The following is a 24,643-nucleotide window of genomic DNA, read 5'->3' as shown; positions in this document are numbered from 1 at the left end:
AAAATTGACAAAGCATTATCAAACTTTGAAATTGTCTTTTTTCAGTGATGTTGGCTTTGCGTTAACTGAGAGTTCATGGGGTATAACTGAAACTTGTGAAGAAGATCGTAACAGTACCATAGATCTACACCATCCTCCTGTTCCCTGCCCTGAAGGCACATTTTATCCTTACAGTAGAGGGTAGGTTTAGTTTAAACATATTTTATTTGCTGAATTAAAGCAAAATGAATTAGACACAAGTAAATCATACTTTTGAAGACTTCTCCATTAGAGGGTAGGTATATACATATACACAAAAACAGTCTATTTTGCAGAATTGTTATATAATGTTCTATCTTTATATAAACCCTTGAGGAAAAAGAGGTTTATGCTTTTAAATTCTATATTTACTGGAAAATGGATTAACTTTTGAGATGAAAATTACACTTTGCACTGACAGCATCAATTGCTGTTGAGACACAGGGTTAATCAGAACCCCATACAATTTTCAGTTGCAAAGTCAGATAGTAGGCTAATTTGGCTTACCTGCTTGCTACGAATATACTGGTTTAGCCAACTCTACAAGAGAAATACTGTCCTCTATGAGTTTAAAATCTGTCTTTTTAAAAGAGGTTATTTTTATGGTAAGAAATTATCACCATAGTCTCAAATAAAAGCTCTTCCTAAAAGACCAAGGTAAACAAATTAATTTCACTGAAAACAGCACTGACAGTTTTTTTCTTGTCACTTTTCACCAATATGAAGGTTTCTCACCAAATATTTATTGAAGAAATATACATCATATATCCTCCCTACTGCACATGACCATAAAAATTAAACTTACATTGCTCATATTTTAATTGTAGTTTTATTTCTATATAATAGATTCATATTTACAGATACCATAAGATCTCTGGTAATACTTGGCATGGTGGACTAGAGTATAGATATGACTTTATAATAGATTGATATTACATGATATTTACAGATACCGTAAGATCTCTGGCCATACCTGTCATGGTGGATTAGAGTATAGATATGACTTTATAATAGATTGATATTACATGATATTTACAGATACCGTAAGATCTCTGGCCATACCTGTCATGGTGGATTAGAGTATAGATATGACTTTATAATAGATTGATATTACATGATATTTACAGATACCGTAAGATCTCTGGCCATACCTGTCATGGTGGATTAGAGTATAGATATGACTTTATAATAGATTAATATTACATGATATTTACAGATACCGTAAGATCTCTGGCAATACCTGTCATGGTGGATTAGAGTATAGATATGACTTTATAATAGATTGATATTACATGATATTTACAGATACCGTAAGATCTCTGGCCATACCTGTCATGGTGGATTAGAGTATAGATATGACTTTATAATAGATTGATATTACATGATATTTACAGATACCGTAAGATCTCTGGCCATACCTGTCATGGTGGATTAGAGTATAGATATGACTTTATAATAGATTAATATTACATGATATTTACAGATACCGTAAGATCTCTGGCCATACCTGTCATGGTGGATTAGAGTATAGATATGACTTTATAATAGATTGATATTACATGATATTTACAGATACCGTAAGATCTCTGGCCATACCTGTCATGGTGGATTAGAGTATAGATATGACTTTATAATAGATTGATATTACATGATATTTACAGATACCGTAAGATCTCTGGCCATACCTGTCATGGTGGACTAGAGTATAGATATGACTTTATAATAGATTAATATTACATGATATTTACAGATACCGTAAGATCTCTGGCAATACCTGTCATGGTGGATTAGAGTATAGATATGACTTTATAATAGATTGATATTACATGATATTTACAGATACCGTAAGATCTCTGGCCATACCTGTCATGGTGGATTAGAGTATAGATATGACTTTATAATAGATTAATATTACATGATATTTACAGATACCGTAAGATCTCTGGCAATACCTGTCATGGTGGATTAGAGTATAGATATGACTTTATAATAGATTAATATTACATGATATTTACAGATACCGTAAGATCTCTGGCGATACCTGTCATGGTGGACTAGAGTATAGATATGACTTTATAATAGATTAATATTACATGATATTTACAGATACCGTAAGATCTCTGGCGATACCTGTCATGGTGGACTAGAGTATAGATATGACTTTATAATAGATTAATATTACATGATATTTACAGATACCGTAAGATCTCTGGCGATACCTGTCATGGTGGACTAGAGTATAGATATGACTTTTAATAGATTAATATTACATGATATTTACAGATACCGTAAGATCTCTGGCGATACCTGTCATGGTGGACTAGAGTATAGATATGACTTTATAATAGATTAATATTACATGATATTTACAGATACCGTAAGATCTCTGGCGATACCTGTCATGGTGGACTAGAGTATAGATACGACCCCTACATGCTGTCATGTCCTGTAGCAGGTAATTAACAAAGTGTCATCCTTTCTCAATTTATATATATGCAACAAAATCAAAGAGGAGTAATGATAAAAAATTGAGAGTTATTCCAATTCAAATTATTTTCTTATTGGTAGGTTTACTTTGAAAGCATTGTTTTTAATCACTTAAGATATTTATTGGAACCAGTGTTAAAAAGTTTATTTATGAAAAGTTGAAATAATTTCTTAGTTCAATTGGTTGAAAGTTTGTTGAATCATAAATTTCTTATTTAGATATGACTTTTATACCATATTGATTTTGAAATATCATCATAATAAACTACATAAAAAACTATTGAATCAAGCAATATAGAATTGTTCTGACATTTGATATTAAAAGATACATTATGTTTTAGAGTGATCACCGACTAAGTAATTTATTTCATTAAACTTTTATAAATTACTATTTAAGGATAGAAATTAAAAAAAAAAAATCAGTATTGAAGGTAATAGAATTGTTTTAAATGTAATTTCAGAATCCAAAGAATTTCTGTTGTATTCATCCCAACACTTTATAAAGAGATATGTTTTTGGACAAGACCGAGATGAGACTATTATGGATGTAAACAAAATTGGTTTAAGAGGGAATATCTATGCTATAGCCTTTAATTATGGAGAAAATATTGTTTACTGGTCAGAGGGACACCCTAATAAAATAATGGTATGTTTATAGTCTTATTAGCTGTCAGAGGGTCGACCGTATGATATTATGGTAGATAAACAGGGTAAGGTCAATGCTTTCTTCACAAGAACTATTCTGTAACTGTGACACCTCCATTCTCCTATTTATGCTAGTACTTTAGGAGGTTTGACAAGATAAAGTTTCAATATTGATGACATTGTATAGATATCAATATGCACCTTTACTATGTGTTTCAGCAAACACAACATCAACAATATCGGCATCTGGATAAGTCTTAGACATGTATGTACTTTAGCTACATACTATATCTATCAGTCCTTCCAGCCAATGCTTACACTAATGTTAGATATCTAAAATATTTTAAAGATGAACAAGTAAAATTATACTCAAAATTATTCTCTTATAAGAAGGTAGAATTGGACAGGATATAAGATCGTGAGAGTACATGGAAAGTAGCAATAAAAAACCTTTCTGCAAGAATGAAAGATGAAATTTTTTAAAGAAAGGCAAACTTACAGGATAGAAAAAGTGTGAAGTTGATAGGAGGGAATTTGGAAAGAGTGTCTTTCTTCATCACTTCTGTAAAAGCTAATTTGATGATATGATTTCCCATACATCTTTTCAGAAAATGAGCTTAAGTGGTACTGGTAACATGTCCGTAGTTGCTAGTGGGCGTGGCATGTCAACAGTAGAGTCCTTGCAATTTGATTGGACTGGTGGCAATCTGTACTGGATTGATTCAATAAATAAATCCATTGAAGTGGCCAGGAAGAATGGACAGTTTAGACGAAGACTTGTAGATCACACACATCTTGACAGACCAAGAGGTCTAGTTCTTGACCCACATTTTGGGTATGTTTTTTTTAACACAAATAAGCTTAAGTCTTCAGGGTTCACACACAAGTTCAAAAATTGAAAAAGGATATCTTTACAATAAAGAAATTGTGTTTACAGGAACAAAAGCCGAAAAAAGAAGTTTTACACCAGAGAAAGACATTCATATCTGTATTAAAACTTAGAAATTTGAAATATAAAGAATTGTGATATGATTGTCAATGAGATTACTTTCTCTAATTGTCTCGCCTTGACGAAGTCAAAAAGCGAGACATAGGTATGCTGTTTCCGGGTTGGCGACGGCCGCAGCGTCAACAATGTATTAGTTTGTGATTAGGTCTAGTTTATGGTGAACCACAAGTGGTAGGTCAATCATATTTGGTATGCAGTTGTATAAGCATTGGCACATCTCCTTTCCATGGAGATTATATGGCCCTGCCCCCTCAGTCATGGTCTATTGACTTTGAAACTTTTGCATATTTTACATGTATTAGTTTGTGATTAGGTCAGTTTATGGGGAACAACAAGTGGTAGATCAATAATATTTGGTATGTAGTTGTGTAAGCATCAGCATATCTCATTTCCATGGAGATAATTTGGCTCCCCCCTTAGTCATGGTCTATTGACTTTGAAATTTTTTCTGAGTTATCATGTATGAGTTTGTGATTAGGTCAATTCAAGGGGAACCATTAGTGGTAGGCCAATGTTAATTGGTACTCAGTTGTATAAGCATTGGCACATCTCATTTCCATGGAGAATATTTGTCCTCACCCCTCAGTCACTGTCTAATGACTTTGAAACTTATCTTTGTTTACATGTATTAGTTTGTGATTAGATCACTTAAAGATGAACTGCTCATGTTAAGTCATTGATATTTGTTATGCAAATTTATTGGCATTTTCAAGTATTGTTTCCATGGAGATTATATAGCCCCCCTCTTATTGACTTTGAAACTTTTCTATAGTTTACTAGTTAATGTTTATATTTAGATTTTGGAACAACTTATGATAAGTCAATGGTCATGATGGTATTTGGTATGCAGTTGTATAAGCATTGGCACATCTGATTTACATGGAGATTGTTTAGCCATGTAACTCAGTCATGGTTCATTGACTTTGAATATATTCATAACTTGTGTAAGATGTTAAAGTATTGCTATTTTGATTTCAACATTTGCATAATCAAAATTACAAAAAGACGAGATATTTCTCTGTGGTAACAGTTTATTTTTATATTTTCACATTTCTTGATCGGTGTGAGAAAATATTTCTTCTCACTAGTGATCTCGGCAAACAAGTATTCAAAATTTAATTATGAAGTTAAATTTTCTTTGTTTCTTCTGAATTTTCCTATTGTGACGTCATGACAAAAGGCGACCATGCTTGATGATGTCACATAAAAAGTACACAACTTTCTTCAAATCTTTGAAAAGGAAGGATAAATTATTCGAAAAACAGGTTCCACCACTATAACTTGTATATTATGATATTTCTCCACTCTAAACAGTTAAATTTTAATTATTTAAAAAACTCGGCTAGCCACACACTAAAAATATTAAAATTTAACTGGCTCAAGTGGAGAAATATTGTAACACACTGAAGACATAAATTTTGTGAAGCCAAATAAGCAAAATTTATTTTAATAGCAATGCAAAAAAGGGTCTAAGAGAATAGCACAGACATACATGCCTGTTGCAGTCAGATTCAACTTTAGTTATCGAGCCATTAAATTATTTATTGACAGAAAATTGGCAGTCAAAAATCAGTATCTGAACTGTATTGTCAGTAATTAAACTTTCCAGAGGGTACCTTTTACAGTGATAATTAGAAGGCAAACTAAAACTGTAGATAGCATTAAACATTTATATTGCAGCTGGATGTATTGGACAGACTGGTCTCGAGAAAATCCAAGGATCATGAAGGCTTCCATGGATGGAAACAAAACTACAATAAAAGCCATCGTTACTGGCACATCCAATGTTTTTTGGCCAAATGGTATTACTATAGATCACAGAGAGATGAAGATTTACTGGACCGATGCCCATCTCGACAGAATTTCATCGGCTAACTTGGATGGCAGTGAAATTAAATGGTTGGTTCATGGGACTTCTTTAGTACCACACCCATATGCCATTGGTATTTATAAAGTAAGTTTTATGTTGTATACATTACTGTGGATTGATTATTATTCCTTGGATACTAATTTTATTACCTAGGAACCTCCAATTCCAATGTACAACGAATTTCTATTAGAATGTAGGCAGACCTTGGAAGAACCACAAAATCATATATCCATGAAAATGCAAGGTCTTCTCAAACCTAGAAAAATTGGTGTCCAGGAAAAGAGATGAACCCACAGAATGATTTAATGTCTGTTTAAAAATCTTGTTAAATTTCTGTTTATATAGAAATAGACATATTTTCAAGGCTTGACGATATTTGTTACATATACCATTTCATCAGTAATTAGTATATACTGTAGAAACATTAATTTTCATGATGTTAAAATATGTGGTTTTGTCTCTATGTAAGATTTCATCGGGATTCAATTTCTTGTTTTCCAGTATATGGTAGTGATATTTTATGTAGGTTAAATTTTTGGGGGATTTTAAATTCGTGGATATAATCTTTCCATGAAATAAATGAAATTAAATCCTCCACGAAAATTTCTGCTTTTACAGTATTCCATTAATTTGTACTCACTCATAATCTCAGTGTCAAAAGACTGGTTGTTAGGATAAATATTATTGGGTTAGTTAACTTGGTTCACAATTAACATGTGTGAGGTGTGGGAGATTTGGATATGGGAAAATTTGAACATAAAATTTACAAAACAAAATATATGAAGCGTTAAAATTCAATTTTTTTTAATGCAACACATACATGTATAGTAATTTAAAGGGTGTTGCCATTGCATGTGATAAGATAAAACAAAAAATTTAAAATTTTCAACACATTCGATATTCTTTGTGGTACTATTCTACAAAAGTAAATAGGAGTGCATTTGATGTTTTGTACATATGTTTATTATACTGTAAAAATATAAGTGAACAAACACCAGAAGTGGTGATAGTTTATTATAATGTAAACTAACAACCACCTTTTATTTTTAGGACAAGATATACTGGAGTGATTGGTTGAAGAAAGCCATATATTCTGCTAACAAGCTGACTGGACGTGGTATTATGGCAGTCAAGGTCAATATTGACGATGTGATGGACCTAAAAATATTAGATTATTTGTCACAGCATGGTTTGTATTCTAAAGAAATTCACCAAGCCCTTGTGTTTGTCAATCTACTGGGGTTAATTGGTTAATTGATTAGATAAAGAGGTTCATATTTATTTGTAATTATTCAAACAACTATGTATACTATTCCTATTAAAAACAAAAGTTGTAAAATATATTCTTTCTATCACATATACATATCCAAAATGCAAGTTTTCTTCAATCCAGAAAAATTGGTATGTACGAAAATAATTGAATCCACAAATGTTTAATTATACCTTTTAGATTCAACTGCATGCAGTAAATCAAATGGTGGATGTTCACAGTTATGTCTGCCAAAGCCAGGACTGAAAAATAATAATAATAGGACATGTAAATGTGATGAGCTGATGCCAAAACTTATCATCTCTCCTGATGGCAGTGATGAGAAATGTACCTGTCCTCCAGGCGAAGAATTAGAGAATAGCACCTGTATACACTGTAAGTAGTAAGGTTAGAGAAATCTACCTGTTCTCCAGTGAAGAATTAGAGACTAGCACCTGTATACACTGTAAGTAATAAGGTTAGAGAAATGTACCTGTTCTCCAGTGAAGAATTAGAGAATAGCACCTGTATACACTGTAAGTAATAAGGTTAGAGAAATGTACCTGTTCTCCAGGTGAAGAATTACAGAATAACACCTGTATACACTGTAAGTAATAAGGTTAGAGAAATGTACCTGTTCTCCAGGTGAAGAATTAGAGACTAGCACCTGTATACACTGTAAGTAATAAGGTTAGAGAAATGTACCTGTTCTCCAGTGAAGAATTAGAGAATAGCACCTGTATACACTGTAAGTAATAAGGTTAGAGAAATGTACCTGTTCTCCAGGTGAAGAATTACAGAATAACACCTGTATACACTGTAAGTAATAAGGTTAGAGAAATGTACCTGTTCTCCAGGTGAAGAATTAGAGAATAGCACCTGTATACACTGTAAGTAATAAGGTTAGAGAAATGTACCTGTTCTCCAGGTGAAGAATTACAGAATAGCACCTGTATACACTGTAAGTAATAAGGTTAGAGAAATGTACCTGTTCTCCAGGTGAAGAATTACAGAATAGCACCTGTATACACTGTAAGTAATAAGGTTAGAGAAATGTACCTGTTCTCCAGGTGAAGAATTACAGAATAGCACCTGTATACACTGTAAGTAATAAGGTTAGAGAAATGTACCTGTTCTCCAGGTGAAGAGTTAGAGAATAGCACCTGTATACACTGTAAGTAATAAGGTTAGAGAAATGTACCTGTTCTCCAGGTGAAGAGTTAGAGAATAGCACCTGTATACACTGTAAGTAATAAGGTTAGAGAAATGTACCTGTTCTCCAGGTGAAGAGTTAGAAAATAGCACCTGTATACACTGTAAGTAATAAGGTTAGAGAAATGTACCTGTTCTCCAGGTGAAGAGTTAGAGAATAGCACCTGTATACACTGTAAGTAATAAGGTTAGAGAAATGTACCTGTTCTCCAGGTGAAGAGTTAGAGAATAGCACCTGTATACACTGTAAGTAATAAGGTTAGAGAAATGTACCTGTTCTCCAGGTGAAGAGTTAGAGAATAGCACCTGTATACACTGTAAGTAATAAGGTTAGAGAAATGTACCTGTTCTCCAGGTGAAGAGTTAGAGAATAGCACCTGTATACACTGTAAGTAATAAGGTTAGAGAAATGTACCTGTTCTCCAGGTGAAGAGTTAGAGAATAGCACCTGTATACACTGTAAGTAATAAGGTTAGAGAAATGTACCTGTTCTCCAGGTGAAGAGTTAGAGAATAGCACCTGTATACACTGTAAGTAATAAGGTTAGAGAAATGTACCTGTTCTCCAGGTGAAGAGTTAGAGATTAGCACCTTTATACACTGTAAGTAATAAGGTTAGAGAAATGTACCTGTTCTCCAGGTGAAGAGTTAGAGAATAGCACCTGTATACACTGTAAGTAATAAGGTTAGAGAAATGTACCTGTTCTCCAGGTGAAGAGTTAGAGAATAGCACCTGTATACACTGTAAGTAGTAAGGTTAGAGAAATGTACCTGTTCTCCAGGTGAAGAGTTACAGAATAGCACCTGTATACACTGTAAGTAATAAGGTTAGAGAAATGTACCTGTTCTCCAGGTGAAGAGTTAGAGAATAGCACCTGTATACACTGTAAGTAGTAAGGTTAGAGAAATGTACCTGTTCTCCAGGTGAAGAGTTAGAGATTAGCACCTTTATACACTGTAAGTAATAAGTTTAGAGAAATGTACCTGTTCTCCAGGTGAAGAGTTAGAGATTAGCACCTTTATACACTGTAAGTAATAAGGTTAGAGAAATGTACCTGTTCTCCAGGTGAAGAGTTAGAGAATAGCACCTGTATACACTGTAAGTAGTAAGGTTAGAGAAATGTACCTGTTCTCCAGGTGAAGAGTTAGAGAATAGCACCTGTATACACTGTAAGCAATAAGGTTAGAGAAATGTACCTGTTCTCCAGGTGAAGAGTTAGAGAATAGCACCTGTATACACTGTAAGTAGTAAGGTTAGAGAAATGTACCTGTTCTCCAGGTGAAGAGTTAGAGAATAGCACCTGTATACACTGTAAGTAATAAGGTTAGAGAAATGTACCTGTTCTCCAGGTGAAGAGTTAGAGAATAGCACCTGTATATACTGTAAGTAATAAGGTTAGAGAAATGTACCTGTTCTCCAGGTGAAGAGTTAGAGAATAGCACCTGTATACACTGTAAGTAATAAGGTTAGAGAAATGTACCTGTTCTCCAGTGAAGAATTAGAGAATAGCACCTGTATACACTGTAAGTAATAAGGTTAGAGAAATGTACCTGTCCTCCAGGTGAAGAGTTAGAGAATAGCACCTGTATACACTGTAAGTAATAAGGTTAGAGAAATGTACCTGTTCTCCAGGTGAAGAGTTAGAGAATAGCACCTGTATACACTGTAAGTAATAAGGTTAGAGAAATGTACCTGTTCTCCAGGTGAAGAGTTAGAGAATAGCACCTGTATACACTGTAAGTAATAAGGTTAGAGAAATGTACCTGTTCTCCAGGTGAAGAGTTAGAGAATAGCACCTGTATACACTGTAAGTAATAAGGTTAGAGAAATGTACCTGTTCTCCAGGTGAAGAGTTAGAGATTAGCACCTTCATACACTGTAAGTAATAAGGTTAGAGAAATGTACCTGTTCTCCAGGTGAAGAGTTAGAGAATAGCACCTGTATACACTGTAAGTAGTAAGGTTAGAGAAATGTACCTGTTCTCCAGGTGAAGAGTTACAGAATAGCACCTGTATACACTGTAAGTAATAAGGTTAGAGAAATGTACCTGTTCTCCAGGTGAAGAGTTAGAGAATAGCACCTGTATACACTGTAAGTAATAAGGTTAGAGAAATGTACCTGTTCTCCAGGTGAAGAGTTAGAGAATAGCACCTGTATACACTGTAAGTAATAAGGTTAGAGAAATGTACCTGTTCTCCAGGTGAAGAGTTAGAGATTAGCACCTGTATACACTGTAAGTAATAAGGTTAGAGAAATGTACCTGTTCTCCAGGTGAAGAGTTAGTGAATAGCACCTGTATACACTGTAAGTAATAAGGTTAGAGAAATGTACCTGTTCTCCAGGTGAAGAGTTAGAGAATAGCACCTGTATACACTGTAAGTAATAAGGTTAGAGAAATGTACCTGTTCTCCAGGTGAAGAGTTAGAGAATAGCACCTGTATACACTGTAAGTAATAAGGTTAGAGAAATGTACCTGTTCTCCAGGTGAAGAGTTAGAGAATAGCACCTGTATACACTGTAAGTAATAAGGTTAGAGAAATGTACCTGTTCTCCAGGTGAAGAGTTACAGAATAGCACCTGTATACACTGTAAGTAATAAGGTTAGAGAAATGTACCTGTTCTCCAGGTGAAGAGTTACAGAATAGCACCTGTATACACTGTAAGTAATAAGGTTAGAGAAATGTACCTGTTCTCCAGGTGAAGAGTTAGAGAATAGCACCTGTATACACTGTAAGTAATAAGGTTAGAGAAATGTACCTGTTCTCCAGGTGAAGAGTTAGAGAATAGCACCTGTATACACTGTAAGTAATAAGGTTAGAGAAATGTACCTGTTCTCCAGGTGAAGAGTTAGAGAATAGCACCTGTATACACTGTAAGTAATAAGGTTAGAGAAATGTACCTGTTCTCTAGGTGAAGAGTTAGAGATTAGCACCTGTATACACTGTAAGTAATAAGGTTAGAGAAATGTACCTGTTCTCCAGGTGAAGAGTTAGAGAATAGCACCTGTATACACTGTAAGTAATAAGGTTAGAGAAATGTACCTGTTCTCCAGGTGAAGAGTTAGAGATTAGCACCTGTATACACTGTAAGTAATAAGGTTAGAGAAATGTACCTGTCCTCCAGGTGAAGAGTTAGAGATTAGCACCTGTATACACTGTAAGTAATAAGGTTAGAGAAATGTACCTGTTCTCCAGGTGAAGAGTTAGAGAATAGCACCTGTATACACTGTAAGTAATAAGGTTAGAGAAATGTACCTGTTCTCCAGGTGAAGAGTTAGAGAATAGCACCTGTATACACTGTAAGTAGTAAGGTAAGAGAAATGTACCTGTTCTCCAGGTGAAGAGTTAGAGATTAGCACCTGTATACACTGTAAGTAATAAGGTTAGAGAAATGTACCTGTTCTCCAGGTGAAGAGTTAGAGAATAGCACCTGTATACACTGTAAGTAATAAGGTTAGAGAAATGTACCTGTTCTCCAGGTGAAGAGTTAGAGAATAGCACCTGTATACACTGTAAGTAGTAAGGTTAGAGAAATGTACCTGTCCTCCAGGTGAAGAGTTAGAGAATAGCACCCGTATACACTGTAAGTAGTAAGGTTAGAGAAATGTACCTGTTCTCCAGGTGAAGAGTTAGAGAATAGCACCCGTATACACTGTAAGTAATAAGGTTAGAGAAATGTACCTGTCCTCCAGGTGAAGAGTTACAGAATAGCACCCGTATACACTGTAAGTAATAAGGTTAGAGAAATGTACCTGTTCTCCAGGTGAAGAGTTAGAGAATAGCACCTGTATACACTGTAAGTAGTAAGGTTAGAGAAATGTACCTGTTCTCCAGGTGAAGAGTTAGAGAATAGCACCTGTATACACTGTAAGTAATAAGGTTAGAGAAATGTACCTGTTCTCCAGGTGAAGAGTTAGAGAATAGCAACTGTATATACTGTAAGTAATAAGGTTAGAGAAATGTACCTGTTCTCCAGGTGAAGAGTTAGAGAATAGCACCTGTATACACTGTAAGTAATAAGGTTAGAGAAATGTACCTGTTCTCCAGGTGAAGAGTTAGAGATTAGCACCTTTATACACTGTAAGTAATAAGGTTAGAGAAATGTACCTGTTCTCCAGGTGAAGAGTTAGAGAATAGCACCTGTATACACTGTAAGTAATAAGGTTAGAGAAATGTACCTGTTCTCCAGGTGAAGAGTTAGAGAATAGCACCTGTATACACTGTAAGTAGTAAGGTTAGAGAAATGTACCTGTTCTCCAGGTGAAGAGTTAGAGAATAGCACCTGTATATACTGTAAGTAATAAGGTTAGAGAAATGTACCTGTTCTCCAGGTGAAGAGTTAGAGAATAGCACCTGTATACACTGTAAGTAATAAGGTTAGAGAAATGTACCTGTTCTCCAGGTGAAGAGTTAGAGAATAGCACCTGTATACACTGTAAGTAATAAGGTTAGAGAAATGTACCTGTTCTCCAGGTGAAGAGTTAGAGAATAGCACCTGTATACACTGTAAGTAATAAGGTTAGAGAAATGTACCTGTTCTCCAGGTGAAGAGTTAGAGATTAGCACCTTCATACACTGTAAGTAATAAGGTTAGAGAAATGTACCTGTTCTCCAGGTGAAGAGTTAGAGAATAGCACCTGTATACACTGTAAGTAGTAAGGTTAGAGAAATGTACCTGTTCTCCAGGTGAAGAGTTACAGAATAGCACCTGTATACACTGTAAGTAATAAGGTTAGAGAAATGTACCTGTTCTCCAGGTGAAGAGTTAGAGAATAGCACCTGTATACACTGTAAGTAATAAGGTTAGAGAAATGTACCTGTTCTCCAGGTGAAGAGTTAGAGAATAGCACCTGTATACACTGTAAGTAATAAGGTTAGAGAAATGTACCTGTTCTCCAGGTGAAGAGTTAGAGATTAGCACCTGTATACACTGTAAGTAATAAGGTTAGAGAAATGTACCTGTTCTCCAGGTGAAGAGTTAGTGAATAGCACCTGTATACACTGTAAGTAATAAGGTTAGAGAAATGTACCTGTTCTCCAGGTGAAGAGTTAGAGAATAGCACCTGTATACACTGTAAGTAATAAGGTTAGAGAAATGTACCTGTTCTCCAGGTGAAGAGTTAGAGAATAGCACCTGTATACACTGTAAGTAATAAGGTTAGAGAAATGTACCTGTTCTCCAGGTGAAGAGTTAGAGAATAGCACCTGTATACACTGTAAGTAATAAGGTTAGAGAAATGTACCTGTTCTCCAGGTGAAGAGTTACAGAATAGCACCTGTATACACTGTAAGTAATAAGGTTAGAGAAATGTACCTGTTCTCCAGGTGAAGAGTTAGAGAATAGCACCTGTATACACTGTAAGTAATAAGGTTAGAGAAATGTACCTGTTCTCCAGGTGAAGAGTTAGAGAATAGCACCTGTATACACTGTAAGTAATAAGGTTAGAGAAATGTACCTGTTCTCCAGGTGAAGAGTTAGAGAATAGCACCTGTATACACTGTAAGTAATAAGGTTAGAGAAATGTACCTGTTCTCCAGGTGAAGAGTTAGAGAATAGCACCTGTATACACTGTAAGTAATAAGGTTAGAGAAATGTACCTGTTCTCTAGGTGAAGAGTTAGAGATTAGCACCTGTATACACTGTAAGTAATAAGGTTAGAGAAATGTACCTGTTCTCCAGGTGAAGAGTTAGAGAATAGCACCTGTATACACTGTAAGTAATAAGGTTAGAGAAATGTACCTGTTCTCCAGGTGAAGAGTTAGAGATTAGCACCTGTATACACTGTAAGTAATAAGGTTAGAGAAATGTACCTGTCCTCCAGGTGAAGAGTTAGAGATTAGCACCTGTATACACTGTAAGTAATAAGGTTAGAGAAATGTACCTGTTCACCAGGTGAAGAGTTAGAGAATAGCACCTGTATACACTGTAAGTAATAAGGTTAGAGAAATGTACCTGTTCTCCAGGTGAAGAGTTAGAGAATAGCACCTGTATACACTGTAAGTAGTAAGGTAAGAGAAATGTACCTGTTCTCCAGGTGAAGAGTTAGAGATTAGCACCTGTATACACTGTAAGTAATAAGGTTAGAGAAATGTACCTGTTCTCCAGGTGAAGAGTTAGAGAATAGCACCTGTATACACTGTAAGTAATAAGGTTAGAGAAATGTACCTGTTCTCCAGGTGAAGAGTTAGAGATTAGCACCTGTATACACTGTAAGTAATAAGGTTAGAGAAATGTACCTGTTCTCCAGGTGAAGAGTTAGAGAATAGCACCTGTATACACTGTAAGTAATAAGGTTAGAGAAATGTACCTGTTCTCCAGGTGAAGAGTTAGAGAATAGCACCTGTATACACTGTAAGTAGTAAGGTTAGAGAAATGTACCTGTCCTCCAGGTGAAGAGTTAGAGAATAGCACCCGTATACACTGTAAGTAGTAAGGTTAGAGAAATGTACCTGTTCTCCAGGTGAAGAGTTAGAGAATAGCACCCGTATACACTGAAAGTAATAAGGTTAGAGAAATGTACCTGTCCTCCAGGTGAAGAGTTACAGAATAGCACCCGTATACACTGTAAGTAATAAGGTTAGAGAAATGTACCTGTTCTCCAGGTGAAGAGTTAGAGAATAGCACCCGTATACACTGTAAGTAGTAAGGTTAGAGAAATGTACCTGTTCTCCAGGTGAAGAGTTAGAGAATAGCACCTGTATACACTGTAAGTAATAAGGTTAGAGAAATGTACCTGTTCTCCAGGTGAAGAGTTAGAGAATAGCAACTGTATATACTGTAAGTAATAAGGTTAGAGAAATGTACCTGTTCTCCAGGTGAAGAGTTAGAGAATAGCACCTGTATACACTGTAAGTAATAAGGTTAGAGAAATGTACCTGTTCTCCAGGTGAAGAGTTAGAGATTAGCACCTTTATACACTGTAAGTAATAAGGTTAGAGAAATGTACCTGTTCTCCAGGTGAAGAGTTAGAGAATAGCACCTGTATACACTGTAAGTAATAAGGTTAGAGAAATGTACCTGTTCTCCAGGTGAAGAGTTAGAGAATAGCACCTGTATACACTGTAAGTAGTAAGGTTAGAGAAATGTACCTGTTCTCCAGGTGAAGAGTTAGAGAATAGCACCTGTATATACTGTAAGTAATAAGGTTAGAGAAATGTACCTGTTCTCCAGGTGAAGAGTTAGAGAATAGCACCTGTATACACTGTAAGTAATAAGGTTAGAGAAATGTACCTGTTCTCCAGGTGAAGAGTTAGAGATTAGCACCTTTATACACTGTAAGTAATAAGGTTAGAGAAATATACCTGTTCTCCAGGTGAAGAGTTAGAGAATAGCACCTGTATACACTGTAAGTAATAAGGTTAGAGAAATGTACCTGTTCTCCAGTGAAGAATTAGAGAATAGCACCTGTATACACTGTAAGTAATAAGGTTAGAGAAATGTACCTGTCCTCCAGGTGAAGAGTTAGAGAATAGCACCTGTGTACACTGTAAGTAATAAGGTTAGAGAAATGTACCTGTCCTCCAGGTGAAGAGTTAGAGAATAGCACCTGTATACACTGTAAGTAATAAGGTTAGAGAAATGTACCTGTTCTCCAGGTGAAGAGTTAGAGATTAGCACCTTTATACACTGTAAGTAATGAGGTTAGAGAAATGTACCTGTCCTCCAGGTGAAGAGTTAGAGAATAGCACCTGTATACACTGTAAGTAATGAGGTTAGAGAAATGTACCTGTTCTCCAGGTGAAGAGTTAGAGATTAGCACCTGTATACACTGTAAGTAATAAGGTTAGAGAAATGTACCTGTTCTCCAGGTGAAGAGTTAGAGATTAGCACCTGTATACACTGTAAGTAATAAGGTTAGAGAAATGTACCTGTTCTCCAGTGAAGAGTTAGAGAATAGCACCTGTATACACTGTAAGTAATAAGGTTAGAGAAATGTACCTGTTCTCCAGGTGAAGAGTTAGAGAATAGCACCTGTATACACTGTAAGTAATAAGGTTAGAGAAATGTACCTGTTCTCCAGGTGAAGAGTTAGAAAATAGCACCTGTATACACTGTAAGTAGTAAGGTTAGAGAAATGTACCTGTTCTCCAGGTGAAGAGTTAGAGAATAGCACCTGTATACACTGTAAGTAATAAGGTTAGAGAAATGTACCTGTTCTCCAGGTGAAGAATTACAGAATAGCACCTGTATACACTGTAAGTAATAAGGTTAGAGAAATGTACCTGTTCTCCAGGTGAAGAATTAGATAATAGCACCTGTATACACTGTAAGTAATAAGGTTAGAGAAATTTACCTGTCCTCCAGGCAAAGAGTTAGAGAATAGCACCTGTATACACTGTAAGTAATAAGGTTAGAGAAATGTACCTGTTCTCCAGGTGAAGAGTTAGAGAATAGCACCTGTATACACTGTAAGTAATAAGGTTAGAGAAATGTACCTGTCCTCCAGGTGAAGAGTTAGAGAATAGCACCTGTATACACTGTAAGTAGTAAGGTTAGAGAAATGTACCTGTCCTCCAGGTGAAGAGTTAGAGAATAGCACCTGTATACACTGTAAGTAATAAGGTTAAAGAAATGTACCTGTTCTCCAGGTGAAGAGTTAGAGAATAGCACCTGTATACACTGTAAGTAATAAGGTTAGAGAAATGTACCTGTTCTCCAGGTGAAGAATTAGATAATAGCACCTGTATACACTGTAAGTAATAAGGTTAGAGAAATTTACCTGTCCTCCAGGCAAAGAGTTAGAGAATAGCACCTGTATACACTGTAAGTAATAAGGTTAGAGAAATGTACCTGTTCTCCAGGTGAAGAGTTAGAAAATAGCACCTGTATACACTGTAAGTAATAAGGTTAGAGAAATGTACCTGTTCTCCAGGTGAAGAGTTAGAGAATAGCACCTGTATACACTGTAAGTAATAAGGTTAGAGAAATGTACCTGTTCTCCAGGTGAAGAATTAGAGAATAGCACCTGTATACACTGTAAGTAATAAGGTTAGAGAAATTTACCTGTCCTCCAGGTGAAGAGTTAGAGAATAGCACCTGTATACACTGTAAGTAATAAGGTTAGAGAAATGTACCTGTTCTCCAGGTGAAGAGTTAGAGAATAGCACCTGTATACACTGTAAGTAATAAGGTTAGAGAAATGTACCTGTTCTCCAGGTGAAGAGTTAGAGAATAGCACCTGTATACACTGTAAGTAATAAGGTTAGAGAAATATACCTGTCCTCCAGGTGAAGAGTTACAGAATAGCACCTGTATACACTGTAAGTAATAAGGTTAGAGAAATGTACCTGTTCTCCAGGTGAAGAGTTAGAGAATAGCACCTGTATACACTGTAAGTAATAAGGTTAGAGAAATGTACCTGTTCTCCAGGTGAAGAATTAGAGAATAGCACCTGTATACACTGTAAGTAATAAGGTTAGAGAAATTTACCTGTCCTCCAGGTGAAGAGTTAGAGAATAGCACCTGTATACACTGTAAGTAATAAGGTTAGAGAAATGTACCTGTTCTCCAGGTGAAGAGTTAGAGAATAGCACCTGTATACACTGTAAGTAATAAGGTTAGAGAAATGTACCTGTTCTCCAGGTGAAGAGTTAGAGAATAGCACCTGTATACACTGTAAGTAATAAGGTTAGAGAAATGTACCTGTTCTCCAGGTGAAGAGTTAGAGAATAGCACCTGTATACACTGTAAGTAATAAGGTTAGAGAAATGTACCTGTTTTCCAGGTGAAGAGTTAGAGAATAGCACCTGTATACACTGTAAGTAGTAAGGTTAGAGAAATGTACCTGTCCTCCAGGTGAAGAGTTAGATAATAGCACCTGTGTACACTGTAAGTAGTAAGGTTAGAGAAATGTACCTGTCCTCCAGGTGAAGAGTTAGAGAATAGCACCTGTGTACACTGTAAGTAATAAGGTTAGAGAAATGTACCTGTCCTCCAGGTGAAGAGTTAGAGAATAGCACCCGTATACACTGTAAGTAGTAAGGTTAGAGAAATGTACCTGTTCTCCAGGTGAAGAGTTACAGAATAGCACCTTTATACACTGTAAGTAATAAGGTTAGAGAAATGTACCTGTTCTCCAGGTGAAGAGTTAGAGAATAGCACCTGTATACACTGTAAGTAATAAGGTTAGAGAAATGTACCTGTTCTCCAGGTGAAGAGTTAGAGAATAGCACCTGTATACACTGTAAGTAGTAAGGTTAGAGAAATGTACCTGTCCTCCAGGTGAAGAGTTAGATAATAGCACCTGTGTACACTGTAAGTAGTAAGGTTAGAGAAATGTACCTGTCCTCCAGGTGAAGAGTTAGAGAATAGCACCTGTGTACACTGTAAGTAATAAGGTTAGAGAAATGTACCTGTCCTCCAGGTGAAGAGTTAGAGAATAGCACCCGTATACACTGTAAGTAGTAAGGTTAGAGAAATGTACCTGTTCTCCAGGTGAAGAGTTAGAGAATAGCACCTGTATACACTGTAAGTAGTAAGGTTAGAGAAATGTACCTGTTCTCTAGGTGAAGAGTTAGAGATTAGCACCTGTATACACTGTAAGTAATAAGGTTAGAGAAATGTACCTGTTCTCCAGGTGAAGAGTTACAGAATAGCACCTTTATACACTGTAAGTAATAAGGTTAGAGAAATGTACCTGTTCTCCAGGTGAAGAGTTAGAGAATAGCACCTGTATACACTGTAAGTAATAAGGTTAGAGAAATGTACCTGTCCTCCAGGTGAAGAGTTAGAGAATAGCACCTGTATACACTGTAAGTAATAAGGTTAGAGAAATGTACCTGTTCTCTAGGTGAAGAGTTAGAGATTAGCACCTGTATACACTGTAAGTAATAAGGTTAGAGAAATGTACCTGTTCTCCAGGTGAAGAGTTAGAGAATAGCACCTGTATACACTGTAAGTAATAAGGTTAGAGAAATGTACCTGTTCTCCAGGTGAAGAGTTAGAGAATAGCACCTGTATACACTGTAAGTAATAAGGTTAGAGAAATTTACCTGTCCTCCAGGTGAAGAGTTAGAGAATAGCACCTGTATACACTGTAAGTAGTAAGGTAAGAGAAATGTACCTGTTCTCCAGGTGAAGAGTTAGAGAATAGCACCTGTATACACTGTAAGTAATAAGGTTAGAGAAATGTACCTGTTCTCCAGGTGAAGAGTTACAGAATAGCACCTGTATGCACTGTAAGTAATAAGGTTAGAGAAATGTACCTGTTCTCCAGGTGAAGAATTAGAGAATAGCACCTGTATACACTGTAAGTAATAAGGTTAGAGAAATGTACCTGTTCTCCAGGTGAAGAGTTACAGAATAGCACCTGTATGCACTGTAAGTAATAAGGTTAGAGAAATTTACCTGTTCTCCAGGTGAAGAGTTAGAGAATAGCACCTGTATACACTGTAAGTAATAAGGTTAGAGAAATGTACCTGTCCTCCAGGTGAAGAGTTAGAGAATAGCACCTGTATACACTGTAAGTAATAAGGTTAGAGAAATGTACCTGTTCTCCAGGTGAAGAGTTACAGAATAGCACCTGTATGCACTGTAAGTAATAAGGTTAGAGAAATGTACCTGTTCTCCAGGTGAAGAATTAGAGAATAGCACCTGTATACACTGTAAGTAATAAGGTTAGAGAAATGTACCTGTTCTCCAGGTGAAGAGTTAGAGATTAGCACCTTTATACACTGTAAGTAACATTAAAGGTTACATGAATGTTATTTTTCACTATTTAATTAAAAATGTTAATGTTATATTGAACAAATGTTGACAGAGTTCTAAATTTCTTCCTCCTAAACCTAAAAATTTTAGGGGAACAATGGCCAAGAGTAGAAGACTCATGAAGAATTTGTACCAGTCCCTATCTAATCAAGTAACATAGTGCGTGTTACTGACATGTTACTTATATGCTGTATTAAAAGTAAACAAGAGATACTCAATGTTATTTGGTACTTATAAAAAAGAAGATGTGGTATGATTGCAAATGAGACAACTGTCCACAAGAGACCAAAATGACACACAAATTGACTACTATAGGTCATTGTACGGCCTTCAACATCGAAATACTGAAAATGTTGGACAGGTTCATTTAAAAAAAAAGATGAAATATCTATTTGTGTAACATAGTTTGACAAAGGTTCCTGGTATGATTTCCTTTCCGGGATGAACATTTCAGGGACTGAATTTTCAGCTCTCCCTTGACACCATTTGCGAGTATGGTCTTGAGGAAACGATGATAGTCCAATGGAAGGGGACAATAAATGGCTGACCCGTGTTAAAAGAGAGCCATATCTCTTGCACATTAAAGACACCCTTGTAGATTTCGAAAAAGAGCAGGCTAATGTCTCTACAAGGCATCACTGGCACCCGCAAAGTGGAAAGGGATTAATATAAGTTGTAAAACTTGTTTCCCAATCCACTATAAATAAGTATGTTTAAATTAAGGTTGAATTAAATTAACATAGTTTGAATCATAAAATGCATCTTTCAGCTGATAAAACTAATTGTACAGCGGGAAGGTTCCAGTGCAAAAATGGAGACTGTATCCCTTCCACCTGGTTCTGTGACCGTGACAACGACTGTTCTGATGGTAGCGATGAAATGGATTGTCGTAAGTATTTGCACTTCAGTTGCAGATTCAATAGATAATGACCAATAACTGAAAGTCTTTTATGAAATGGCAAAATCAAAAGCTAAAAAACATCAAACAAATGGAGAAGAACTGTCTTAATGATGATAATCATGACTTGTTTTTAAAATAGAAATAGGAGGCAAAACTTATAATTGGAGTTATCTCACTTTATCATTAATTGTAATTAGAGAATTTCAATTCAAAATATTGCTTAGACAATGCAATGTTCAATTATGAGTACACACTGCTTTACCCTTCAGTACTTACAAAAAGGAGAAACAGCTATGAAAGTAACATATATACAGACATGACATTTTAGGAAAACAGTCCTGTAATTTTACCTCCCTTAGTTAGGGATTTGACAGTCACAAATCCAGTTTTACTAGCGCTGGTGAAAACAGTCCTGTAATTTTACCTCCCTTAGTTAGGGATTTGACAGTCACAAATCCAGTTTTACTAGCGCTGGTGAAAACAGTCCTGTAATTTTACCTCCCTTAGTTGGGGATTTGACAGTCACAAATCCAGTTTTACTAGCGCTAGTGAAATAGTACTGTTCTTCCTATAGTTATACAATACTCTTAAAATGCAAAAAAATTATCATTTTGTATTTGTTCTTGACTTGACTGCAAAATAGATGAGCATCAACAAATCTTGTTGTTGTTACATGACTTATTGGATTAAATAAATTATGAATGGATGTTTAATAGTAACCCTTATATACATGATTAATTTGATCATATTTATAACAGTACCATTTTATGTTTATTTTAGCTTATAAAACATGTACCACTGGAAACTTTCAGTGTAGCACTGGCCACTGTATACCATTAAGGTGGCATTGTGATTTTGACAATGATTGTGGTGACATGTCTGATGAAGATGGCTGTGGTATGTAAAATCTTGTCTTCCTCAGCACTAAAAAAGTGGTGCTTCAAGTTACTGATCTCTAAAACTTATGTACTGATTGAAAATTATTTGTAAAAATATTTCAGATGAGTGTTTATGATTGATAGATTATAAGTGTTTATGATTGATAGATTATACAACTCTTTTAACGAGGCATTAGCTAATGAAATATAATAAGAATTAAACAATTTAAATTTTTTTTTGGTTTAATCATTAGTGAGGTGAAATAGCGAAATGATGACTCACTTTTAGTAGACAGTTTGGTTCAATTTTGTCAAATTAAGCTCAAAAACATTGCTTATTAGTTATTCGCTTGCAAGTGAATAATTCGACCTCATTGAATCCATATTCATGTGACCTTAAATTCAACCTCTTAGCTTTATAAGATAGGTTACCCATAAACAAGGCATGTTCAGCTGATAAAAGGAAAAGAATGTCAATTTTGAAATTGGTACAAGGGTTAACCATTTGGTTGACTGTTGTTTCAATCCACAAAAACTCAGTGTATTTATACAGGTAAAAAAAATGATTAACATATTCTTTAACTTTTGATAATTTTGATTTCAGTTTACAGTAATTGTACAACAGATCAGTTTCATTGTGATAATGGGAGATGTATCAGCAGTAATTGGACATGTGACTTTGACGATGACTGTCGAGATGGTTCAGATGAAAGGGACTGTCAAATTACTGGTCAGTTAAATATGATGTCATCTGTGATTAACAGGCAGCAGATCCAACTATTATAAAAGGATGTTGCATGGAACACCGTGAAACATTTACATAATTAAAAAAAGAAATTTCTAAAAGAAAGGAACAGGGGATTCAAACCCCTCAACTGAATTTACAGTAGACATGAACATTTTAGTAACATTTTTGAATGTTCCCTTCTGCTTCTTTTTTACAGTGACATATTGAGACATTTTGAAGGAAAACAAACAAGAACTCTGTGTAACTAGATTGTTTTATTGTGTCACCAGAAAACTTTATACTTTTTGTTTAGCAAGAACCCTGTTTACATGGGGTAACTGGAATGGTTTATTGTGTCACCAGAAAACTTTATACTTTGTGTTTAACATCAGTAGTTGTCCAAAAAATATGTTGTAAATTTTATATTTGATTACAGATGAATTAAATAGGTCATTCTTTAATCATGATTTTCCAGCCTATTTCAATCTGTTATTCACAGCTTTATGTTTTATATTTTAGATCCCTGTACTGATGATGAGTTTCATTGTTTGGCACACCAGCCAAAGTGTATCCCCTGGGCCCAGAGATGTGATGGACACAATGACTGTACAGACAGGTCAGACGAAGGTAATTGTACGTCCACCACCTGTACACCATACCAGTTCAGATGTGACGATGGGAAGTGTATATATTCTACATGGCAGTGTGATGGTGGAAGAGATTGCCATAATGGTGAAGATGAAAGGGACTGTAATTCAACTACAGGTACGGGTGTTGTATAGATAAAATGGTTTTTACTTGGTTGACACACAGAAATGAAAAAAAGTTGTTACATAGATATCATCTAGCACCAAATTTTTTTTAATAAATAATTTGTTTATGCCTTGCCAGTAAAGATAGAGGAACACAATGTTTTCTGGTCATCCCTTTTTGTCCATTGATTTAAGGTTATCAAAGTTTTGAATTAAGCCATTAATGTACTTCTCGAATACCATTTTTTTTGCATTTTGTAGGAAAGGTGGAACCATGAATTTGACAGTTCAATGAATTACAAATTATCTATAGGCTTGCATGTAGAATTTTGAAAAACAACAAATTCAAATATCCCAAAAAATGTGAGATTTACTCAATCCACGAAAATTGGTACCAATGAAAATATATAGATAAATCAACAGTAGTATACCATGAAGCTGAAGTCACCTTGAAACTTTATACACCCCTAGATTTATGACAAGGTGATGGGGCATGGTGTTGATTTGACCCAAATTTATGACAAGGTGAATAGGGAATGGTGTTGTTTTGACAAATGTTCTGGCTTTCATTATATTGTTACTTTGATACAAGAATATTCAACTAGAAGACATTTAAACTATTTGAGTACATTGTATTTATAGAAAATAAATATTGAAATTACTAATTTGATGAAGTAGGTTATTCATCAAAGTTTGGGGAAGGGTGTAGTGATGATTGTGGTGATCATTGACTTATGACTATTTAACCTTGTAGTTCCAGCTACGACATCAACAACACCAAGAACTCCAGGTTCCCGGTGTCATTTCTGGCAGTTTGAATGTAACAACCGTAATTGTGTATGGTGGTCCAATAGGTGTGATCATGTTAATGATTGTGGTGATTATAGTGACGAACTTAACTGTGGATTCAGTAAGTACCTGGGGGAGGGGTGTAGTGAATCAGGTCATGTGATCATGTTAATGATTGTGGTGATCATAGTGATGAACTTAACTGTGGATTCAGTAAGTACCTGGGGGAGGGGTGTAGTGAAATAGGTCATGTGACCATGTTAATGACTGTGGAGATCATAGTGATGAACTTAACTGTGGATTCAGTAAGTACCTGGGGGAGGGGTGTAGTGAAATAGGTCATTTGATCATGTTAATGACTGTGGAGATCATAGTGACGAACTTAACTGTGGATTCAGTT

The 24,643-nt window shown here is 35.4% G+C and overlaps 1 protein-coding gene across 2 annotated transcripts in view; it reads left to right on the top strand.

Annotated features, from left to right (window-relative positions):
• Nucleotides 1–24,643, top strand: part of LOC139524660 (sortilin-related receptor-like) — an 81,058-nt gene that overhangs the window by 21,796 nt on the left and 34,619 nt on the right. For both annotated transcript variants that reach the window (XM_071319637.1, XM_071319638.1), the window contains 12 exons: nucleotides 46–180; nucleotides 2,391–2,473; nucleotides 2,967–3,151; nucleotides 3,759–3,985; nucleotides 5,840–6,113; nucleotides 7,080–7,218; nucleotides 7,480–7,674; nucleotides 20,966–21,085; nucleotides 21,878–21,994; nucleotides 22,580–22,705; nucleotides 23,222–23,467; nucleotides 24,209–24,364. In XM_071319637.1, coding sequence (XP_071175738.1) covers nucleotides 46–180; nucleotides 2,391–2,473; nucleotides 2,967–3,151; nucleotides 3,759–3,985; nucleotides 5,840–6,113; nucleotides 7,080–7,218; nucleotides 7,480–7,674; nucleotides 20,966–21,085; nucleotides 21,878–21,994; nucleotides 22,580–22,705; nucleotides 23,222–23,467; nucleotides 24,209–24,364 — 2,003 coding nt within the window. The remainder of the gene's footprint in view (nucleotides 1–45; nucleotides 181–2,390; nucleotides 2,474–2,966; nucleotides 3,152–3,758; nucleotides 3,986–5,839; nucleotides 6,114–7,079; nucleotides 7,219–7,479; nucleotides 7,675–20,965; nucleotides 21,086–21,877; nucleotides 21,995–22,579; nucleotides 22,706–23,221; nucleotides 23,468–24,208; nucleotides 24,365–24,643) is intronic.

This window comes from Mytilus edulis, chromosome 5, assembly GCF_963676685.1.
Source record: "Mytilus edulis chromosome 5, xbMytEdul2.2, whole genome shotgun sequence".
NCBI lineage: Eukaryota > Metazoa > Mollusca > Bivalvia > Mytilida > Mytilidae > Mytilus > Mytilus edulis.
The sequence above is the reverse complement of the archived record's forward strand: the minus strand, read 5'-3'. Positions and strand labels throughout refer to the sequence as shown.